The sequence below is a fragment of the Bactrocera latifrons genome, unplaced genomic scaffold, assembly GCF_001853355.1.
Source record: "Bactrocera latifrons isolate USDA-ARS-PBARC rearing strain unplaced genomic scaffold, ASM185335v1 scaffold_5, whole genome shotgun sequence".
NCBI lineage: Eukaryota > Metazoa > Arthropoda > Insecta > Diptera > Tephritidae > Bactrocera > Bactrocera latifrons.
Genome location: NW_017537156.1, coordinates 2406937 through 2425991, shown reverse-complemented (window position 1 = coordinate 2425991; position 19055 = coordinate 2406937). Strand labels below are relative to the sequence as shown.

At 36.8% G+C, this 19055-nt stretch overlaps 1 protein-coding gene and 3 non-coding genes across 4 annotated transcripts in view; 2 read left to right on the top strand and 2 right to left on the bottom strand.

Annotated features, from left to right (window-relative positions):
* Positions 1-1019: 1019 nt before the first annotated feature.
* LOC108973714 (zyxin) overlaps positions 1020-19055 on the bottom strand; it is a 179463-nt gene continuing 161427 nt past the window's right edge. The window contains exons 3-5 of the mRNA XM_018941148.1: positions 11962-12332; positions 11752-11877; positions 1020-1367 (exon numbers count right to left, since the gene is read on the bottom strand). Of these exons, the coding sequence (XP_018796693.1) occupies positions 1037-1367; positions 11752-11877; positions 11962-12332 (828 nt within the window). The 3' untranslated portion in view covers positions 1020-1036. The remainder of the gene's footprint in view (positions 1368-11751; positions 11878-11961; positions 12333-19055) is intronic.
* On the top strand, positions 14751-14822 carry Trnat-cgu. Its single transcript has one exon. It is a non-coding gene; the product is annotated as a tRNA-Thr (tRNA).
* Positions 16751-16822, bottom strand: Trnap-cgg. Its single transcript has one exon. It is a non-coding gene; the product is annotated as a tRNA-Pro (tRNA).
* Positions 17466-17537, top strand: Trnat-cgu. The gene has a single exon. It is a non-coding gene; the product is annotated as a tRNA-Thr (tRNA).

The following is a 19055-nucleotide window of genomic DNA, read 5'->3' as shown; positions in this document are numbered from 1 at the left end:
AAAATAGTAATGAACCAAATTTAAAAGCTTTTAATAAAATACCAGAATAAAATATTGAACATTTTTATATTAATAAAAATCCGAAAATCAGATGTCTTCAATAAAATTAGATAAAAAATATTTATAAAAATAGCCGGTAGAAAATATGCATTTTACAACAATTCAAAGCAACTACAGCAAAATGAAGAAATTGGAATTTTGTCTTTTAAATTTAGATTAAAGTTTAGAACTCTGCTTGATTATTGGCATAGACAACGCTTACTCTGTATAGCCGATCAATTCAATTTTAATTTAATTCAAAAACAATTTTGGCACACTTTCAAAACGAAAGTCAAGTCTTATATTGCAGTAACATTTACACGAACAGTTATTAGCAAACCTCATGGTAAAACACACCGATAATTAAAAAAAATTTTTTTGTTTGAAATTATACTAACGTAATACAAATTTTCTTATTATAATTAAATAATATTATACATTAAAATTAGATATTGTCCTGCTATGAATTAAACTTAAAAACTAAATTCTTTGCTAAGCACACTTTCGACTTCACATACATAACGGTAATAGGGAAAGTATGCGCATTAAATAATAACTGAGTGAATAATAAAAATACATACTCTACGATATACACACACATGTCTAAGCAAGCACGCATAGTCAGCACACACACATACATATACATATGTGTATGCGGTTTTAATGATACTTTTAGGTCTGTCGCCACACAACTTCACTGATTTTTGTTGCCTTCGACACAACCGCCACCCACACCATTCAGTCAATTTATGTCGTAGTATTTTCTTTGGTAGCTTTTACAGCCGCCGTCCGCACCAACGCCACCAGGACCAACGAGACCACCGATACCACCGATACCGACGCCGGGCGCTCCACTAATCACACCGCCACCGCCGCCGCCACCATTTAAACCATTGTTGTAATAGCACCCACTGATGCTGGTGGCTCCGACGTTGGCGCCGATGCCGACGCTGCTACCGCCACTGCCACCGCCGGCAATCATGGCCAAAGCTTTATTTTAGCTAGACGCGCCCAGCGAGTTCTTCATATGCGCTGCGGCTGCCGCTTGCACGCCGAACGGTGAGCCCCCGGGGCCGGTTTGTGGACCATTGTTGTTGTTGTGATCACCCGGTGTACGCGGTCCGTTTTGCACCACACTACCCGGTCCGCCGGGACTGCTGCCGCCCATCAAACCACCCGCACCGGTCGGTGAGCCCTGTCCAATGGCGCTGGCATGTCGCTTCAACATCGGATGATTGGCCATTGAGGCGAAGACCAGGCGCTCCTCATAGTCATATTCGCAGAGAATCTTATTCTCGCACAGGTAGAAACGATCGCCAACACAGAATCTGCAAGTAAGAAAGAGAGAGAGAGAGGTAAAGTCAGTTGAGAGTATATAAAAAACGTTTATCATAAAGGAAAAGTTATTTTCTGTTTTTGAGCTAGCTAAACGAATGGAAACATCAGTAAAGGAAACATTTCTTCCACTTGCTTGACTCGCAAATCGAGGGCATTCAAGTCTAAAGTCAAGTCGTTGTCAATTGTCATGACATGCGAGAGTGGCTCAGAACAAAGCAAAGCACTCATTTATGGCAATTTCAATTTTTGCCTTTGCTTCAGACAATTCACCTCACTTTACCTTCCTTGACAATTGTCTTCCATTCATTCAGCTGACAGTTGTCGATATTTTTGTGCATGTAGAAGAGTGGAAGTGAAAGCAAATGGCCACAATTTCATTTAAAAGCGAAAAGGTGTGGAGTGACACATGACATCTGAATGCCATGGAAAAATCATTCACTTGGAAACTTAGCATTTATTTGTGTCTTTCTTCTCATCTTGAGAATCATATCTGTTGATTACTAAATATGTTCATAATAATATAATTCTAAATCTAAATAATACACTCGATCGAAATCGAAAATTATTTACATTATAGGAATAGAGAAGTGCTGATTTCACAAGTTTTTGGTTCCTATTTAGATCATATCCATAGAAAAAGTGGTTTAGATATACTTACTTCTTTATATCTCTTCGAGGGAGCCGACTGGTAATAGATCAATCCACATAAAAGCCGGTTCTACGTTACCAGAATTGACCCGAATTTTATCCGACCAAGGACTGTACTTTTGGAGATCTAACCCCATTTAAATCGGTAAGTTTCTAGAACTGGTAATAGATACCACAGTACCAAGACGAAGAAAAGGACAGCTGTTCGCCCATATTACAGTTGGATGGTATCTAGCCAAATCTAATTTTTTATCTTAGCGTACATTACTCCATAATAGCCAGATAATCCAGATAAAGACTTTTACTATGGCTTTGGGTACAGAAAGAACAGGATCCATGTGTCATGTAACCCGTGCTAAGTATCAACTTATCTGGGGCTCTTAAATATCCCAGTCTCGAACGAAGCTTACGGATACCCACGGCGTGCCTACACTTGTGGGTAAAAAATATGAACCAAAATGATAAAAACCTCCTAATTGATTTAAAGTAGTCCGAATACCCTGAAAAAAAATCGAAGACAACTAGTTGTTTCCAGAAAAGAACAGCGCGTAAACAGCCAGTGCGAAAGAAGAAACAAGTTGAACTGGCTTCAGGAAGGCAACAACATCAGCGACAGCTGGAACCAGTGTTGCCGTTGTTAGTGCGTCTGCCAGGGAATGGCTTAGTTTTAAGGTCGATGAGCCAGCGAAGGTTTGCGGAGAAGCCACGTTTTTCCAACCTACTAAGAAGGATGCAGCTGTAGCCGCCAAGCAATGAGGAGCTTACAGAGGAGCTCCAAGAGCCAAAGCCGCTCGCCCTTCCCAAGAGGTATCGCTTCGCTCTAGGGGCTATTGAAAAGTTCCAAGAAGATCTGACATTGTTGAGTTCCATTTTGTTCAGCGATAAGGCCCATTTCTGGCTCAATGAGTATGTATAACAATCGTTTGATGTGGTTTATGAGACGGTAGACGGTGAAAACATAATGATGACTCCATTATAACCAACTATTTAATGCCGGAAATTAAAGACGACGTTCGATGACACATCGATTAGCAGATAATTTAACGCGGTCAACATTTGAATAAGATCTTCAAAAAAAAAAAAAAATGCCAAAGAATGTTCCTTCGAATGGAATTAAACATTCCCCATTAAATTTGAAGTTTCTGAGTGTTTTCTTTCAAACATTAGGGTACCTCGAAATGTATCACCCTTTAGCTCTACGACTTGCGGAAGGAACTGTATATGTAGTTATCAACCGGTGGCTATAGGATTGACTATATATGCTGTGAGGACTGGAAGTTCTTTTATGTCGGATATTGGATATCGTGCATTGACATGATCAATTCCAGATCTCAAAGAAGCCAGAATTCTCGTAGAAATATGAGTTTGATCCCCAGAGTAGTTGAGAAAGTTGCAAAGTAGCAAAATTATTGATTAGTGATGAAACTGACTTTACATCTAAATATTGTAGTTTTTGTTCTTTGTTATTTATTTATTTAAAATAATACTATCTGAAACAAAAGTATTCTGTGATATAACAAACATTTAAGCGACATCAGTTAAATCAGCGCAGCTTACAGAGGAATTACAAAAATGTGTGCACACAACAAGCAAAAAAGAGGCGAAGCAGCCAAGTTCCCAACCAAAAAGGGTGCACCGCCATGATTTATGCAACATTTTCACCAAGCAACTGCCCACTCATATTTACTGCGACGATGCCACAGCAAAGTAAATCGATTGACAGTTTATTTGCAGACAACAAAAATGAAAGCGACAAGCAACAACTGCTGCTGTCACACCACCACCAACAACAAATCACTGGTTGCTTCGAAAGTTTGGCGGCAAAAAAGTGCAGGTTTGTGTTTATCTTACAAAAACAAAATACAACAACAAACAAGATGAAAAATCGCACAAACAGTTGCAAAAAAGCAACAACAGCAACTAGCGTAACACCTGTGACTCCGAACACTGGGAGAGGTGCAGCACACAGCACAAAAAGCGGCGCCGCTGATAAGCACACGCACATATGTGTGTGTGTATGCATTTGAGTGTGTGTTCATAAGCCAACATATCACCGCTCATACCCAACAGCTGTCAGTGTATAATCGCCGGCAGCGTCTGATGAATGTAGCTTGTCGCCCGCCTACCACGACTAACGGCACTATTTTTTCTTTCAACCGGCTAGTTGACGGGGGGCTTTGAAACCAATCAGTGATTTTTAACTCTCTGCTGGAAAAAATTGAGCAAAAATAGTGCGCCGCAGAATAGCTGTAAAAAATGTCATAAAATTCCCTGAAATGAGCGCAACAAAGAATCCAAAAAATCCGTTTGGGTGTATCCATCCAGAATACCACAAAAATGCCAACAGTTCACTTGTAGTGAGGCACGGCTACATAGTTGTGGCATGTGGCATGCGGCATATACAAATCGAAAACGGTAAATGTTTTGCGGCAGAAGCTGCGGGCACTTCCGGGCTCCACTGACTGAGCATCCCTTGCGCTGGAGACCACGGCTGGCAACCAGCGTCCCAACCCCAGTGGGAGCCGGTGACTACACTAGCCTAGAACGCCAACAGGCAGCCAGCAACAGTCGCAGCAACAAACAATGGATACACAAAAACATTTTCACTCAAAAAAATTACAAAAACAATGCCAAACAACAGCGACAATTCGGACATTCGTATCAACACATCAACGAGCGCCAATATCGATGACGACAGGAAATTATGCAAACTTTATGCTGAAGGCACCGAAAAAACGCGGAAGGCAAAAAAAGAAAAAATTACAAAATAAAAATATGAAAAATTAAACGTAAAAACAATGGCGGTGTGCACGCGTTTATCGTTTTTGCGATTTTTATTTTGATTTTCTTTCAGCGCGTCAGTTTTTTTATTGTTTCACTTGTAGTGCTGCAACTGAAGACCCTCATGTTAAATTAACACAAACGTCACATTTCCGCTCGAACAAAAGCCACAGAAATTTTTCCGAAAAGCAAGAAAAAAAGCAAAAAATTATATGCACAACTCAAATATGGCGATCGGCCGGCGGCTGCCAACGCCACTGTGAAGTGGCCCTGTCGCGAACGTGAGCGCCTGCCCGGTGTGAGCAGGCGCTCGGCGGCTGAATGACAGTACGCGGCGCGGGCATGTGGTGCGGCGGTATGGCAGTGTAAATTGCATGGCTCAATGATTTTTTGGCAATTGAATTAATTTTTAAAAAATTTATTAGCTGCAATACAGTGAAGCGCGTGAATTGTAAATTAATAGCGAATTGTTTGGTCAAGCACTGCGTCGGAATTGAAGAAAAAGCAACAGAAATCAATTGAAATTGACACTGCGAGTTAATAATTTTTAAAGTACAGAAGCTGCGCATTATTTGAATACAGATAAGTATGTATGTAGTTATGGGAACTACAAGTTTACTATTATATGATATGGAAATAAACAAATGAGCAGCTTCTTTGTAAGAAAAGGAGCTAAAAGGAGCTTTAGAACGTTATCAAAGACTGAGCGGACCTAATTAGCATATATGGTATACAGATAAATAGACGAATATGGCGAAATAAACTCAGCTGTTCACGCTGATCATTTGTATACTATTATGAACAAATAGTAAGACTTTGTTCATAATTTTAAAATTCTTAATTTATTTTTCAAAATCCATGTCCATTCCTCTCAAAGTAATACCCCTTTGGCCTCAATACACTTGTGCCAATGTTTTTTCTAATCTTCGAAACAGTTATTAAGGCCAATTTCCGGAATAGCCTTCAATCCGCTTAGCGATTCACGTTTAATTGTCTTGTCAGCTGACTCAAAACGGATTACTCGGAGCGGTCATTTTTTGTTTACTGAATAGACAGAAGCAACATGGAACTAAATCAGGTGAATACGACCAATCGGAAGAAAGTTGGAGTGCACAACGCATCGATAATTGAAGAAAGCTGTCAACGTAACCTTGATTTTTGACCTGCTTTGACGTGGTTTTTTCAGCGTTTGCGAAGATATTCGGCTGATTAATCGTCTGTTTCCGGGTCGTAAGCATAGGTCCAATATTCATAGCCAATAATAATACCTTTCATAACATCCTGGTAGTCGGAAAACATTGTTGGACAGACGTTAACGAGACGCTGTTGTTCCTAAAATTTTAGTTATTTTGGAACAAATCATGCTTTCAGGTGTTACATGGATTTACAGGTTTAAAAAAATCGTCTTATTAAATTCTACAACAACTCTAGAATATTTTTTTGTTTGTTACAATACAAAATTCTAATAATATAATTCATTTTAATATGAGAAAAAATTGTTGAAAAAAGCTGTTTTTAACTCAAGGAAACCCATGTAACCCCTTAACTTTTCTTGGGCCCAACTTATCTCTCAAAATGGTTTTCACTGATCTTTTCAATATTCCAAAGATTTCAGTAAGATCTCTAACTATTAATCGTCGATTCAAGTCGATCAATCAACAATCAAAACGACTTGCTCGCTACAAACAATTATCACCGAAAGCCTTTTCCAACCTTATGAAGTTTTTGGCACAAGAAATTTGATTCCTCTTCGCAGAATAATTTCTCTCATCGTAAAAATTGCCGAATGATCTTGAGAAAGACAAGTGTATGTACATTAAACACTAATGATCATTTTGAAATGACATTTGGCACAGCTGTCAATGCACTCATACCAACCTAGGAAAAAAATATTTCGAAGAATGGGTTTTCGCGTGAAATTTAAATTGAAAATTCTTACTATTTTTTGCCCATATTCAGCCAATATGACAAAATAAACTTCGCTCGTCACGCTGAGCATTTACATTATACATAATTTATAGGGTCTCTGACTTTTGCTTTTACAAATATTGGCACCCTGTTCAGGGTAAACATAATTTTTTAATGATTTTGAAAACATCGGTACAATTGAGTCCACCTTTTTGAATTAAATAGACTTTAGTGATAGTGGTCATAGTGGAAAGCTGCTTTATAAGGCTAGTTTACTCTTACACTTCTGATAGACATGTGATAAGACGCTGAACTCCCTTCTTTGTAGCAAGCATTCTAATATTAGGATTATCTTCAGGATCCAATCTGAATCGGAAAGACTATTCGAATTTATAACAAGCTTTCTCATGTTCAAAACGTCGCTCAGAGACTTCTCATTGCCGACTGGTAGAAGATTTCATCTATAACCGCGGGTATACCAAATATTTGAGAAGTATAGATTGAACGCACCTGAAAATTTGGATTTAAAAAGCTCTGTGCAAAATTAGTGTCGTACGAACTTACAACCAAGACAATGCACAGCGTCAAAAGTCTATGAAAATGTTTACAAAATAGCAAGATTTAAATACGAATCTTCGCAGAGCACAAGAAAAACCTTGGCGGAAAGAAATTTAGTCCAAACTGTAGTCTACCTTGTAGAAGGAAAGAAAAATAGTACAACGAAGATATATGTTAGTGAGATCGCTATAATCGGCGTATCCACTGGCAAATGTTTACATAAATATTAATTTTAGACTATTTTAGACCATAATACTTCGCAGTGCGAAAGTTAAAACCACCTTCCCTGGTTTAAGGCAAAATTCTTTGATTGCTCTTCGCGTTACTTTCTATCAATGCACAAAAATCTTTGAAGCTAGACCTAGGCGGCATTTTCCGCTCACAGGCTTCAGGAAAAAGCTCGGCGGACAGAAATTTAGCCACAGTGAAGAAACAAATTCCGCCCCTAAACACTAATTTGGGGAAAAAAGTAAAGCGTAGAACAAAATCAAAAAAAAAAAACAAGGCAATTCACATTTCGTTTATCAAAAAATTCCAAGAAAAGTAAAATAGGGAAGTCAGATTTGGTATGCATTGAATTTTCGCTTCTACATTGAAATTCCCAAGCCGAAACCGACAAAACCGGCGAATTGCAAAAATCATAACGATTGATACACGCAGACCGGCGGCCGAAACGGTTGCAGCCAATTGGCAATTTAAATATTTTATTTAGTGGAAAAATTGGAAAATGCATTTTAAAAATGCGCCTCAACATTGCACAACAATGTGGCCAAACAATTGAGGCGAGGCCCGACGTCGCCGCTTGCGTGTATGTGTGTTTTATGGAGGCCTCGGTGCTGTGAAGGCAGCACAGAAGCGTGTAAGCGCCCTCTCGGCGCCTATTGTGCTGCTGCTTGCTTGCTATGAAGAAAATCATATTAATAATGCATGCAATAACGGCATATTGTTTTTATTTTGTGTACGAAAAAGTGGCAACAACACAAACAAACACACGCGCACAAAAAGCACTAACAAAAGGATCGTGGGGGGCAACAAAAGGGTTATGCGCGCGTATAATCAATAAATATAAAGGAATGCGCACAAAAACGAAAGAAACAAGAAAAATAGGCGCGCACAAAAGTATGCCTCACAACAATTGAAACGGAAATGGAACTACGGCACACGACGGCCATGAATTTCAAATAGGAAAAATCAAATTTAACTACGCAACAGAAGTACGGGCAACTTTCGCCACCACTTGTTGTAAATTGTTGTTGTTGTTGTAGTAGTGGTGGTGCTGCCACACATACAATTTATTCACGAAACCATTGAAATGTCGACACATTTGCGAATAGATAGGCATGTGTATGTGTGTGTGTGTGTTTGTGGCGATAATATTGTCCGTCTGTTGGCATTTACAAGCTGGGCATAAACTCTCGCTGGCAATCTCTTGAGTGACATTTCAAGAATTGGCCAAATGCTATAAATTCGGCGATTTTCCATTAGTGCACCCCTGCGCCTGTGTCCTGGGGATGATGCAACGCTGATGAGGGGCTGCAAAACTTTCGAACAAGCCAAGAGCTGGCAATAAAAGCAATACAAATATAAATAAGCGAGGCCTAAGCAGGAAGCGTGGCCCCGTCGACGCAGCAGCCAACCCTTTGCTGTTGCGTTATAAATATGTATGTATGTATATGTAACAATCATGCATATTGTTGCTGCCACAACACACAATGCGCCAATAAATGCGCTTAAACAGACAAATAACGGTAATAGTAAGCATACAAATAAGCAAAAGTCAACGCGCGCTTAAGCCTTTCTCGCACACACGCACATGCCACAATGCTTTCGCTGTTGTTGTTGTCAGCATTTGCCGCCGATTTGTATGCGCTTATTATGTTTCGTGTGTTTTGCATTTATTTGCCACACTTATGTACATACATACACACGTATAGTATGTATGTGCGCACCGCTTTTGTTTGTTATCCTTTCTTTTCTCTTCCTTTTCGTGCGAATTTTTATTGCCCCATTTATTATTGTTGTATTGGTGTCGATTGCAATTTTGTTATAATAAAATTTAAACAGCCATTTTGGGTATTATTTGATGCGAGATTAAAAAGAGATTTACCTCGGCACTTAAGGGCAACCCACAACAATGCGAGAAAGGCATGCAATTTGCGAATGTGAGCGTATGCAGATTGCAGAAAGGGTTGCTTTCATAGATTTTGGTGGCAGTATATTTATGGTTTAGTATCGATAATTGACCATAGAAATAAATTTTTAATAAAGCAAACTACTTAACACGCCATAAAAATGGACATAAGTGTGCAATATTAATGCAGAGTAGCTTAGTAAATGGTGGTGGAAATCGATTAAAAGTAGAAAAAATACAAAAAGTTTTTTACGCATATTTTTTTTTATATTGTTTGTTTTGTTTTTGTGATATTCGTTTCATTGGAAAGCAATTTTAACTATTTAAAGTTTGTCACGAAGTTCGTGACACCTTGACAGAGCATGGACGAGCTGCGTAGACTTAGCAATGTCCGTTCGTATGTCCGTTCTAATGTCCGTTTGTGTATTCGTCTATCTGTCGTATTTCTGTATACCTGAACTAGTCTCTGTCACATACGTTTTCATCTCACGCAGCTGCTTTTTTGCCATTTCTGGCTTACAAAATGCACGATTATGATGACGTTCATGTATTAACAACTTTTTTTGTGATGGGTGTTCTAGTTCGGTGCAGCCGAGGTTAAAGCATTTTCTTATTTTATATATGTTCAAAAAAAGTTTAAAGAAAGAAACTGGATTTCCCTTTCCCAGTTTCTATAGCTTGGCTTCCCTTACCGTCCCTTACTCTTAAAATTACTTCTAAAATCCTCATTTTCGTCGTGTTGATGGAATTTATAAAATAATTATAGTCAAAACAAAGGAAAGGAGCAACCAGAACGCATTTACCAAAGTTAATTTTTGAGAGTTTTATAGAACCAACTAACGTCACTATAAAATTATACTACTATGGGCAAAAAATAGTAAGACCTTTAATTTAAATATCCCGCGCAAACCCATTTGTGGAAATTTTTTTTTCTAGGTTGGTATGACTTTCAGTAACATTTGCACATCAAAATTTTCATTAGTATTTAATATACGCTTGTCTTTCTGAAGTACATACAGTGCATTCGACGATTCCATAAAAAAGTTCCATTCAATTTTGTGTGGGGAATCAAATTTTTCTCGCGAACAAGTTTTTGATTGGTAAGAATTATTAAAAGAGGGTCGAAAACACGTTGACGACGAAACGCATATAGGACGGTTATCAACATCAACTGATGATCAACACGTCAATAAATTGAAGAAATTGGTCCTTGAGAATGGACGATTAACAGTCTGAGGTCTCACTGGCATCTTTGGAATATCGGAGAGATCAGAGGAAACCATTTTGAAAGATCATTTGGGACTAAGAAAAGTGAAAGCACGATTGGTGCCAAAATCACTACACTTTTTCGAAAAGCTGAGTCGCTTAAAGTGTGTGAAACAATACTTTCCAACTACCTGGATGCCTTCAAACGTATTAAGACTGGCGATGTAAGAATTTTAAAATTTAAGTTTAAACTTGTGCAAAAGGTGTATCGCTAGAACACGTCTATAGTAACAGTGCATGTTTTTCTGCTTAGCGCAGTTTTCAATATCCATTTAAAAATTATTAGTTATTTTCGGAAAATTAATTAGAATACTCAGATTGATTTTTGAACTTCATACCACAACCAGCTTACTTGAAATGTTTAAGATCGGCATTTGAGCGGCTCACAGTATTTAACGATTTGAAAATCGCCGTATTAGCACCAGAGAGATAACAGAGGATCTCTACATTTCTTATGGATCGACTCAAAGCATTTTGGTTAATGCTTTCGCTTACTAAATCATATCGTCCGAGTGGATGAAAATACTAAAGCTCTGAAAGTATTCGACATAATACACTCTGCGGGAAGCAGAGGAAGCGGAAGACCTCCACTCCGTTGGAAATACCATGCGGAGAACGGCCTGACTACACTTGGTATTTCCAATTGAAAGGAAGAACCACTGGCCCGCTGTTGTATACTCGGCTATAACTGTGTAATCCAATAAAGAAGAAGAAAAATGTGTTAAACTCATACCAAAAGATCTGAATGCGTCGTAAGATTTTGGAATATTTATGACTTTTTGGTTAAATAATGTTTCTTTGTACAGTTCAGGTCAATTTTAATCAGATATAAATATTTTGTCAACAAAATACTTTCATAAAAATACTTATAGATCTTAATGTTGAATATGTAGTTTCATTTTTGTTTTACGTTTCTTTTGTGATTGTCTGTGCCTTGGCAATTAATACTTTGAATTGAGTCCTGCAAAACATCATTTTGTCCACCGCACACTATGTTTCCGCATTTAGTACTTGTTTTATTTACTTATAAGTTAATATTCAAGGTCACAAGTTGAAAGTATTACATAATGAATGTAACTAACCTGTGATTGCATTGTTGACAAGCGAAACATTCCAAGTGATAGACATTGGTGCGCGCTCGCATGACCATCTCAAAGGCCGGAATGACTTTATTGCAGGCTGCACAATAGCCAGTGTTGCCAAATAATCTAAAAATACAGCATTTCATTAATATACGAGAATCATTAAAGAAAAAAATATTATATATAAGTGTTGTCTACAAGCGCTCATACCTCAAGTAATCGCGTTTACACAGCATAAGATTGCCCTTCGTGTAGAGCGTGGAGCCCACCTCGCCCAGGCGGCAATCACAACAACCACATTTGAGGCAATCCTCGTGCCACAGCATGTCGAGGGCGCGCAGCAAGTAACGGTCCTGTATGTGCTTGCCACAGCCGGCGCACAACTGGCTGCCATTACCGTTGTTGTTGTTGTTGGCATTGCTGTTCGCATTGCCGACAGCGCTGACGGTGGTGAGACCGTTGTTGTTGCCATTCGGATTACCAATATTGGGATTGCCATTGCCGTTGTTGGGATTTTGCGCGCTCTGTGGATTGTTTGGACCCATGTTGGGTTCCGTTTTGGTGATGTCCATAGTCATCATCTGCAAAACAATAAAAAACCAAAGGAAAGTTATAGCAAAATAGAAAAATAATTAAAAACGGCATGAAAAGGGATACTTAGGCCATAGAAATATGCGTGTGTGTGCATATAATAATGAATGGGTTAAATAAATTAACGTTCTGGTGTATGCATGAGTGGCTAATCTAAAGCGAAATAAATCTGTGTGGCATTTTTCCACCTCTAAAAGTTTGCAGCGTCTTTATAAAAAAAAATTAAATAAATAAATTGGCGCAAAAGATTTATCACCGCAGCTAAAGGGAGCATAAATGCTTTTCTTTTTGTTGCTGTTGCTACTTTTCAGTTCTTAATCTATGATTTCAAGCCTTTTTTATTTATATTTTGTTGTTGTTCAAGTTTTACGCCTAATAAATTAGCCGAGTTGATATTCTTTGCTTCAGTATTGTAAAAAAAAGCGGTTGGCGTGTCGCTTGTGATCCCACGCGTTTCATCTAGCCACCGAAGATAGGTCTTTGAAAGAGTCATCATTGCATTAATTGCCACCACTTGGCTTCACTTTGAATGGGCACACTAGAGAAGGGTTGTGCTCGCCGTCAAAGGCATTGCCAGCAAGGTGTGCGTGTTGGCGAAATGTTGGTAAGAGCACTTTTGAGAGCATTCATGTTTTTACGGACCGTTTATATGGGAGACAGAAATTAAAGTAGAGAGCTATGCATTGTTTGAGGTCAGGCGGCGCACGTGACATGGAAAATCAAGTATGAAATTTTGAGGTTATATCATTATATTGTCTCTTTGATTAATTAAAATAATTAAATTATAAGAAAAAAGTACGTAAATATTAATTAATTAGTTGAAAGAATTAATTAGTAAAATACAAATTAATTTTATTAATTATTTAACAGTTAATTAATTAAATAATTATTTTAATTACTAATAATTATTTAACTAATTTTTTTTTACTTAAAAATCTCTTGTATTAATTAAAAAATTAAATTATAAGAAAAAGGCAAAATATTTATTTAGTTAGTAATTAATATTAAATGTATTTAATTTTTATCTTAATAAGTAATTAATTAGTTAAAATTTAAATTAAATTAGTAAAAATTAATTAGTAATGAGTTGAGAGTTAATTAGTAATTAATTAATTAGTTAAAAAATTATTAGTATTTAATTAATTACTTAGCAGAAGACACTAATAATTTACTTCTTAAAGTTAGTATCAAACATGTTATTCCTCTTAATCCATTTTTTAAATACTTTTCTGAATAAGAAAATTTATTTGCAACCTCTTTATTACTAGTTTATTTAAAACAATCAAAATATTTTTTTCATGATATTTCATAAAAACACATCAATAATATCATATTCATATATCTAGGACAAGAAACACTCAGAAAATTGAGTAACTTAATACTAAACAACACTTCTTCACTTCAAATATTCATAATTACTCTTCCATATACATATCCAACAGAAATCCATTATGATGACTGATATTCACAATATTCAAAATATTTCAACAAAATTTAAGCTTAAACTAAAAAAATATACAACAAATGCAGCAGTGTACATTTCAGACTTGATTTTTAATGTCTCCCTTTCACCAAGCTATTAATCATGGTTCCGCAGAAAAACTGTTTCAAACATGACCAGCAGACGCCCACTTGTTTTCCTTTAACTTCTTATTTGGATTCTATTTTGTTTTTCGCAGCAGATTTGCTTACTTTGAAATTCGCTCGCGCGCAACAAGGATATTTTGTTGCAAAGGGTTACTCACTCAGGACATAAAACCTGCAGTGACCTATGGACTTAAGCGCAAGAAGTGACCAGTCAGCAAGCCAAAAACCGAAAAACATAATAAAACAATAACAATAATAAAGTAGAAAAATAGCAAACAATTCTACAATCGTAACAACTTCTCTTTGCCATTGTACCTTTATGCAACAATTGCATTTATACGCAATTGCAACAACAGCTTTGGTAAGCTCCTATTTCTACCATTTTTGCTGCTATTCAAATCTTTAGTAGTGGGGGAAGGCATAAGAAAAAGATTTTTTCAGCAATTTCTTAAAAAACGCGGTGCGCAAACCACGATTCGCTACAATTTCACCAGCTGGTGGATATTTGCTAAATCGCTAAGTCCATAAGAGAACGTGTTGGCGAAAGTCTAGCTGAAAAATTATTGATGTTGCTTCGGCTTTAGTTTGTTTGTGGGCTTTCCTCTTATTCTTCACTTTTGGCGTGTTTGCGAATTTTCACTTTACTCAATTATTTCCTCACTTATTTATTTAACTATTTTCTCTTTCAAAGCCTCAAAAGAGTGAAAATGCATACTCAATGCATCCTTGCTTGTTTTGTACAATAAATAAAACAGGATTAGTGGTAAATTATGCAATCGTATGTCATTGAGATGAGCTTAAAGTGAAGTTAGAATTAATGCGTCCCTTTAGCTCAGTGGTAGAGCACTGGTCTCGTAAACCAGGGGTCGTGAGTTCAACCCTCACAGGGGGCAACGAAAGGCGTGAAACGCACGCCCATGAATCTTTTAATTTTGAAAGTAATGCAACTAAAATGCATTTTCTAACTTACTTGCTGCTTGTTTGTTATGTAATATAATTTCCTTACAAAGGTGAGGTTAGAAGGTAAAGTCGAAGGAAGGTAAAACCGCATATAAATCTGCTGATAATTTTGAATATCCAGTCGATCAGTCGTAAGGGTAGATAATTTTTGAAAGCATAAAACAAATCACAGTACAATGAAACCCATTGGAAATGAAAGATGAAATAAAATAAAAGAAAGGAAAAACTATTTACGGGCGATCGGCGTCCGCGAAGAGGAAGGGAATTTGTATGTTTGTTTTTTCTTAATTCAATGTCCTACAAAACTATGTGTACGTGAGATAAGTTATATTATAAAGTTGTAAGTAATCAAAAAATCTACAACTATTGTCCTGACACATTTTCACATAACCTCCAAATTTATATAAAATGTACAAATAATTTTGTACATAATTTCTACAATTATGGAGCAAACTTTCGTATGTTCTAAACAAACACTATTTTTCAGTTGTGCGCTGGAGGCTAGCTAAGCTAAGTGTGCCGTCTTTAAACGCGTTTTTCTCGAAACTGTGTTTTTGAAGTCGGTTGGTAAGATTTCTCGAGAACTACTCAACGGATCTGCATGAAATTTCATACAGATCTTTAAGATACAACCATTAAAGGTTTGAGAAAGGTTATTTTTCATTAAAATTATTAAAAAAAAAAGAACATGTCGCGAAATTTTCACTGAAGTTTCAATTTTTGGTAAAAATGTCTGCAAAGAATACAATTTTCTGTTTTTTTCTTTCGTTGAAGTTCTAAGTTAAGGTTTTAGCTAAAACACTTTTTTCGCTTTTGATGATCCTGTAAGAAGTTATTTTGCCAAAGAATCATCTTTTTTCCGAGGCGTCACCGGAAATGGCGTCGCAATAGCTGTGTTTCAAATATTATTTTCCAAAAATTTCAAAATTTCCTTGTTAATCGTGTATGTTATAACAATAAAAAAATTCTAATAAAATATTTAATTTTTTATATGAGACAAAAATTATAGAAAAAATGGTGTTGTTTACCAGAAGGAACCTATGTAACCAAAGAGATGAGGTAGGAGACTATCTCTGCCGATCTTATCTTATATCTCACTCCTTTTACAATGAATTCCATGCCACCATGACATTTTTTCAACCTTAATGATTTTCAAAGGCTCTACAATGGTCGAAATTATTTGAAAAAATAAAAATAAATGAAAAAATATTATACAAATTTATCTCAAAACTGATTTTCAAAATTGGTTTTCAGTAAAAATTTCTCTATCTTATGTCTTTTGTTAGAAGAAAATCCAATTTATTTGCAGAACCAATAAAAAAACATCCAGCGAAACTACTTACTCCTGAAAAAAAATAATGTGAAATACCAATATCTAATTTATATATGCAGAGTCGTTTCCGCATAATAATTAAGCGAATCTGTAAACGTACATTCCTTAACATTGGAATTATCTTTACACATTCAGCTCATGAACGAATACCCCAGCGAAAAGTTACGTGCTCGCCCATTGTGAACTTTCTCTATATATATATGTTTATACAATACAAAACTGATCAGCACAAAACTGTAGCATATTTTTCTGCGCATGAGTAATGCAACCTTCAAATCTAACTCCACACTGCATTACCGACAAGAACGACCTCGAACTTCATACAATAACACAAGGACAACTGATTTTAAGGCCATGGGTTGGTTTCTCTAATATACATTTAATATTGGTGAGAAGAAGGAGGAGAAGCCACGCAATCAAGCACTTAACGCTTTTTAATTTCAAGCCCCTTGCGCAACTTACATTTATTAAAATATTTGCTAAGGACTTTACTTGTTTCAAATACTAAAAAACTTAACTCAACTGTAAGGGCTTGTTCGGGAATTGAACCCGAGACCTCTCGCACCCGAAGCGAGAATCATACCACTAGACCAACAAGCCGATGCCACCTCGATCGCCAAAAGCCGCTAATCACAGCTGCCGAGTGAGCAAACAAATGTGCGAAAGTGACGAAGCATCGAGAACAAAGAATCCCCTCATGCATTGTTGTTGCCTGTTGCTAAACTGCCGGAGCATGTGCAAAGCAAGCGCAACGCAGCGCAATGGAAGCGATGCTAATTTTAGCGCTGCGCTGCAGCGAATTGCGAAATCAGAATTTAACTGTGAAGGAAAAAATCGCAAATAAAAGGAGAGTCATAAAAGAGAAGTGGGAAGGAATATGCTATAATCTAACTCGAGCAGAATAGGCTGAAGAGTCAGTATATATGTGTATGTAGCCAACCAACTAAATTTAGCAAATTAGCTTGCTCATTATGCTTTCTTTGCTCCTCATTACACACGCATTCTACATTTGCTTGACTTCCACCGGCTTTTCACTGCTTTACCATATTTGTAATTTTTTGGTTCGTTTTCTGCGCTCGTTGGCCTCATTTAACGTTCTGCGACAGCGCACATGTTTATAGAATACGCAGCCTATGCTAGATAAGAACAACATTCGCGCTCGAACAGCAATGCGCATATCAGCACGAATGAGACAGCGTGTGTGTGGTGTTGTTGTCTGACATGTGTCAGTGTTTATATGTGAGCCTCTTTAGCTCAGTGGTAGAGCACTGGTCTCGTAAACCAGGGGTCGTGAGTTCAAACCTCACAGGAGGCAGGTCTTCTCAACTAAAATTTTGTTTCAATTTTTTAATTTATTTGGAAGAAATAAAGAATGTTTGGAGGGAGAGAATAATTATAATTTAAAATTAAAAAGTTTATATATGGTCTAAAGTAGTAAATATAAAAATTGCGGTCCAGATTCTTTTTACTCATTTTATAATTTCTTGTGCGCTGAAAATTTTTGTTGTTTTTTTACCGACTATATATTTTTTTTCAATAATTTATTTTCCTATATGAAGAAGAAAAATCAAAAATTGACGAAATTGCGGCGTTTTTGAAAATCTGAAAATATCTGAAAATATAAAATTTTTCAAGCATAAAATTATTTTGTGCTTTAGAATTTTGCAGTTTTTCTTATGAATTTTTATAATTTTTTTTAAGAAGTTAAGTTAATGTGTTTAATTTTTATTAATTTAGAAAGAACAATAAATGTCCGAATAATAATATTAAAAAAATTAATTTTGGGTACTATTTTATGATTTTTTTTTTCATTTAAATATCGACAAGAAAGATGCTGTGCAGCAGCGGGGTGGCAAACCTTATTCAAAGGACGGTGGATCCCCACAGACTGATACCGAACATCCATTCCTGGATCAACAGACGACATGGTGACCTAGATTTCCACCTAACCCAAATACTAAGAAATACTAAGTGGACATGGCTGTTTTAGAAGAGTGTCCGACGTCTTCAAAGTGCATTGAAACTCTGAGCATGTATTATTTTATTGTCCTCGCTTTTTAAATACAAGGGAACAACTTAAGACTGGGAATTTGGCGACGTCCACTGAGAACTGAAAAGCTGTCAGCGAAGCAGCAGCCTCAATCATGACAAAACTGAGACATAAAGAGTCGAGTAGACGTCGGTCAGTCCGTGCCATAGATAAGACTTAATCGTCTTATCACTCCTACGAAATAATACTTAATCAGGCGGTTAAGTGGGAGAGTCTGGAGTTGACGGTTAGCGAATAGAAGTTCTGCACTCCGGCTTTTGATGCATTATTACTGGCGATGAGTATTGAATATACATATGCTTACGACCCGGAAACAGACGATCAGCAGAATATAGTATAGTAGTAAAGCTGGGCCGAAGAATTTTCAACCAATATCGTGCAGCAACCACCATATTCGCATGACTTAACTCCGTGTGACTTCTGGCAAGCAAACCCAAACGACCGCTCTGGGGAGACCGAATCGCTACGCATTTTGAAGGCTGTGCCGGAAATTGACTTCCAAAGAGGACTACTGTGAAGGAAAAATAATTTAAAAGTTCTAAAATTATGAACAAAGTCTGACTATTTTTTGCTCACAGTAATACATACATATAGTATATCAAAAATGTAATTTTTCTGACTATTTCGTTTAACGCAGCCTTACTGTATCACTTAAAATACACTAATCGCAGGTGCAGCTTCTAACGACAATTTAAATGCCTCAAAAATTATTGCCGCACAAACAAAGAAAGCTTAAATGTTAAAATTAAAGTTAATCTATATTTTTCTAAGTGAGTTTTAATT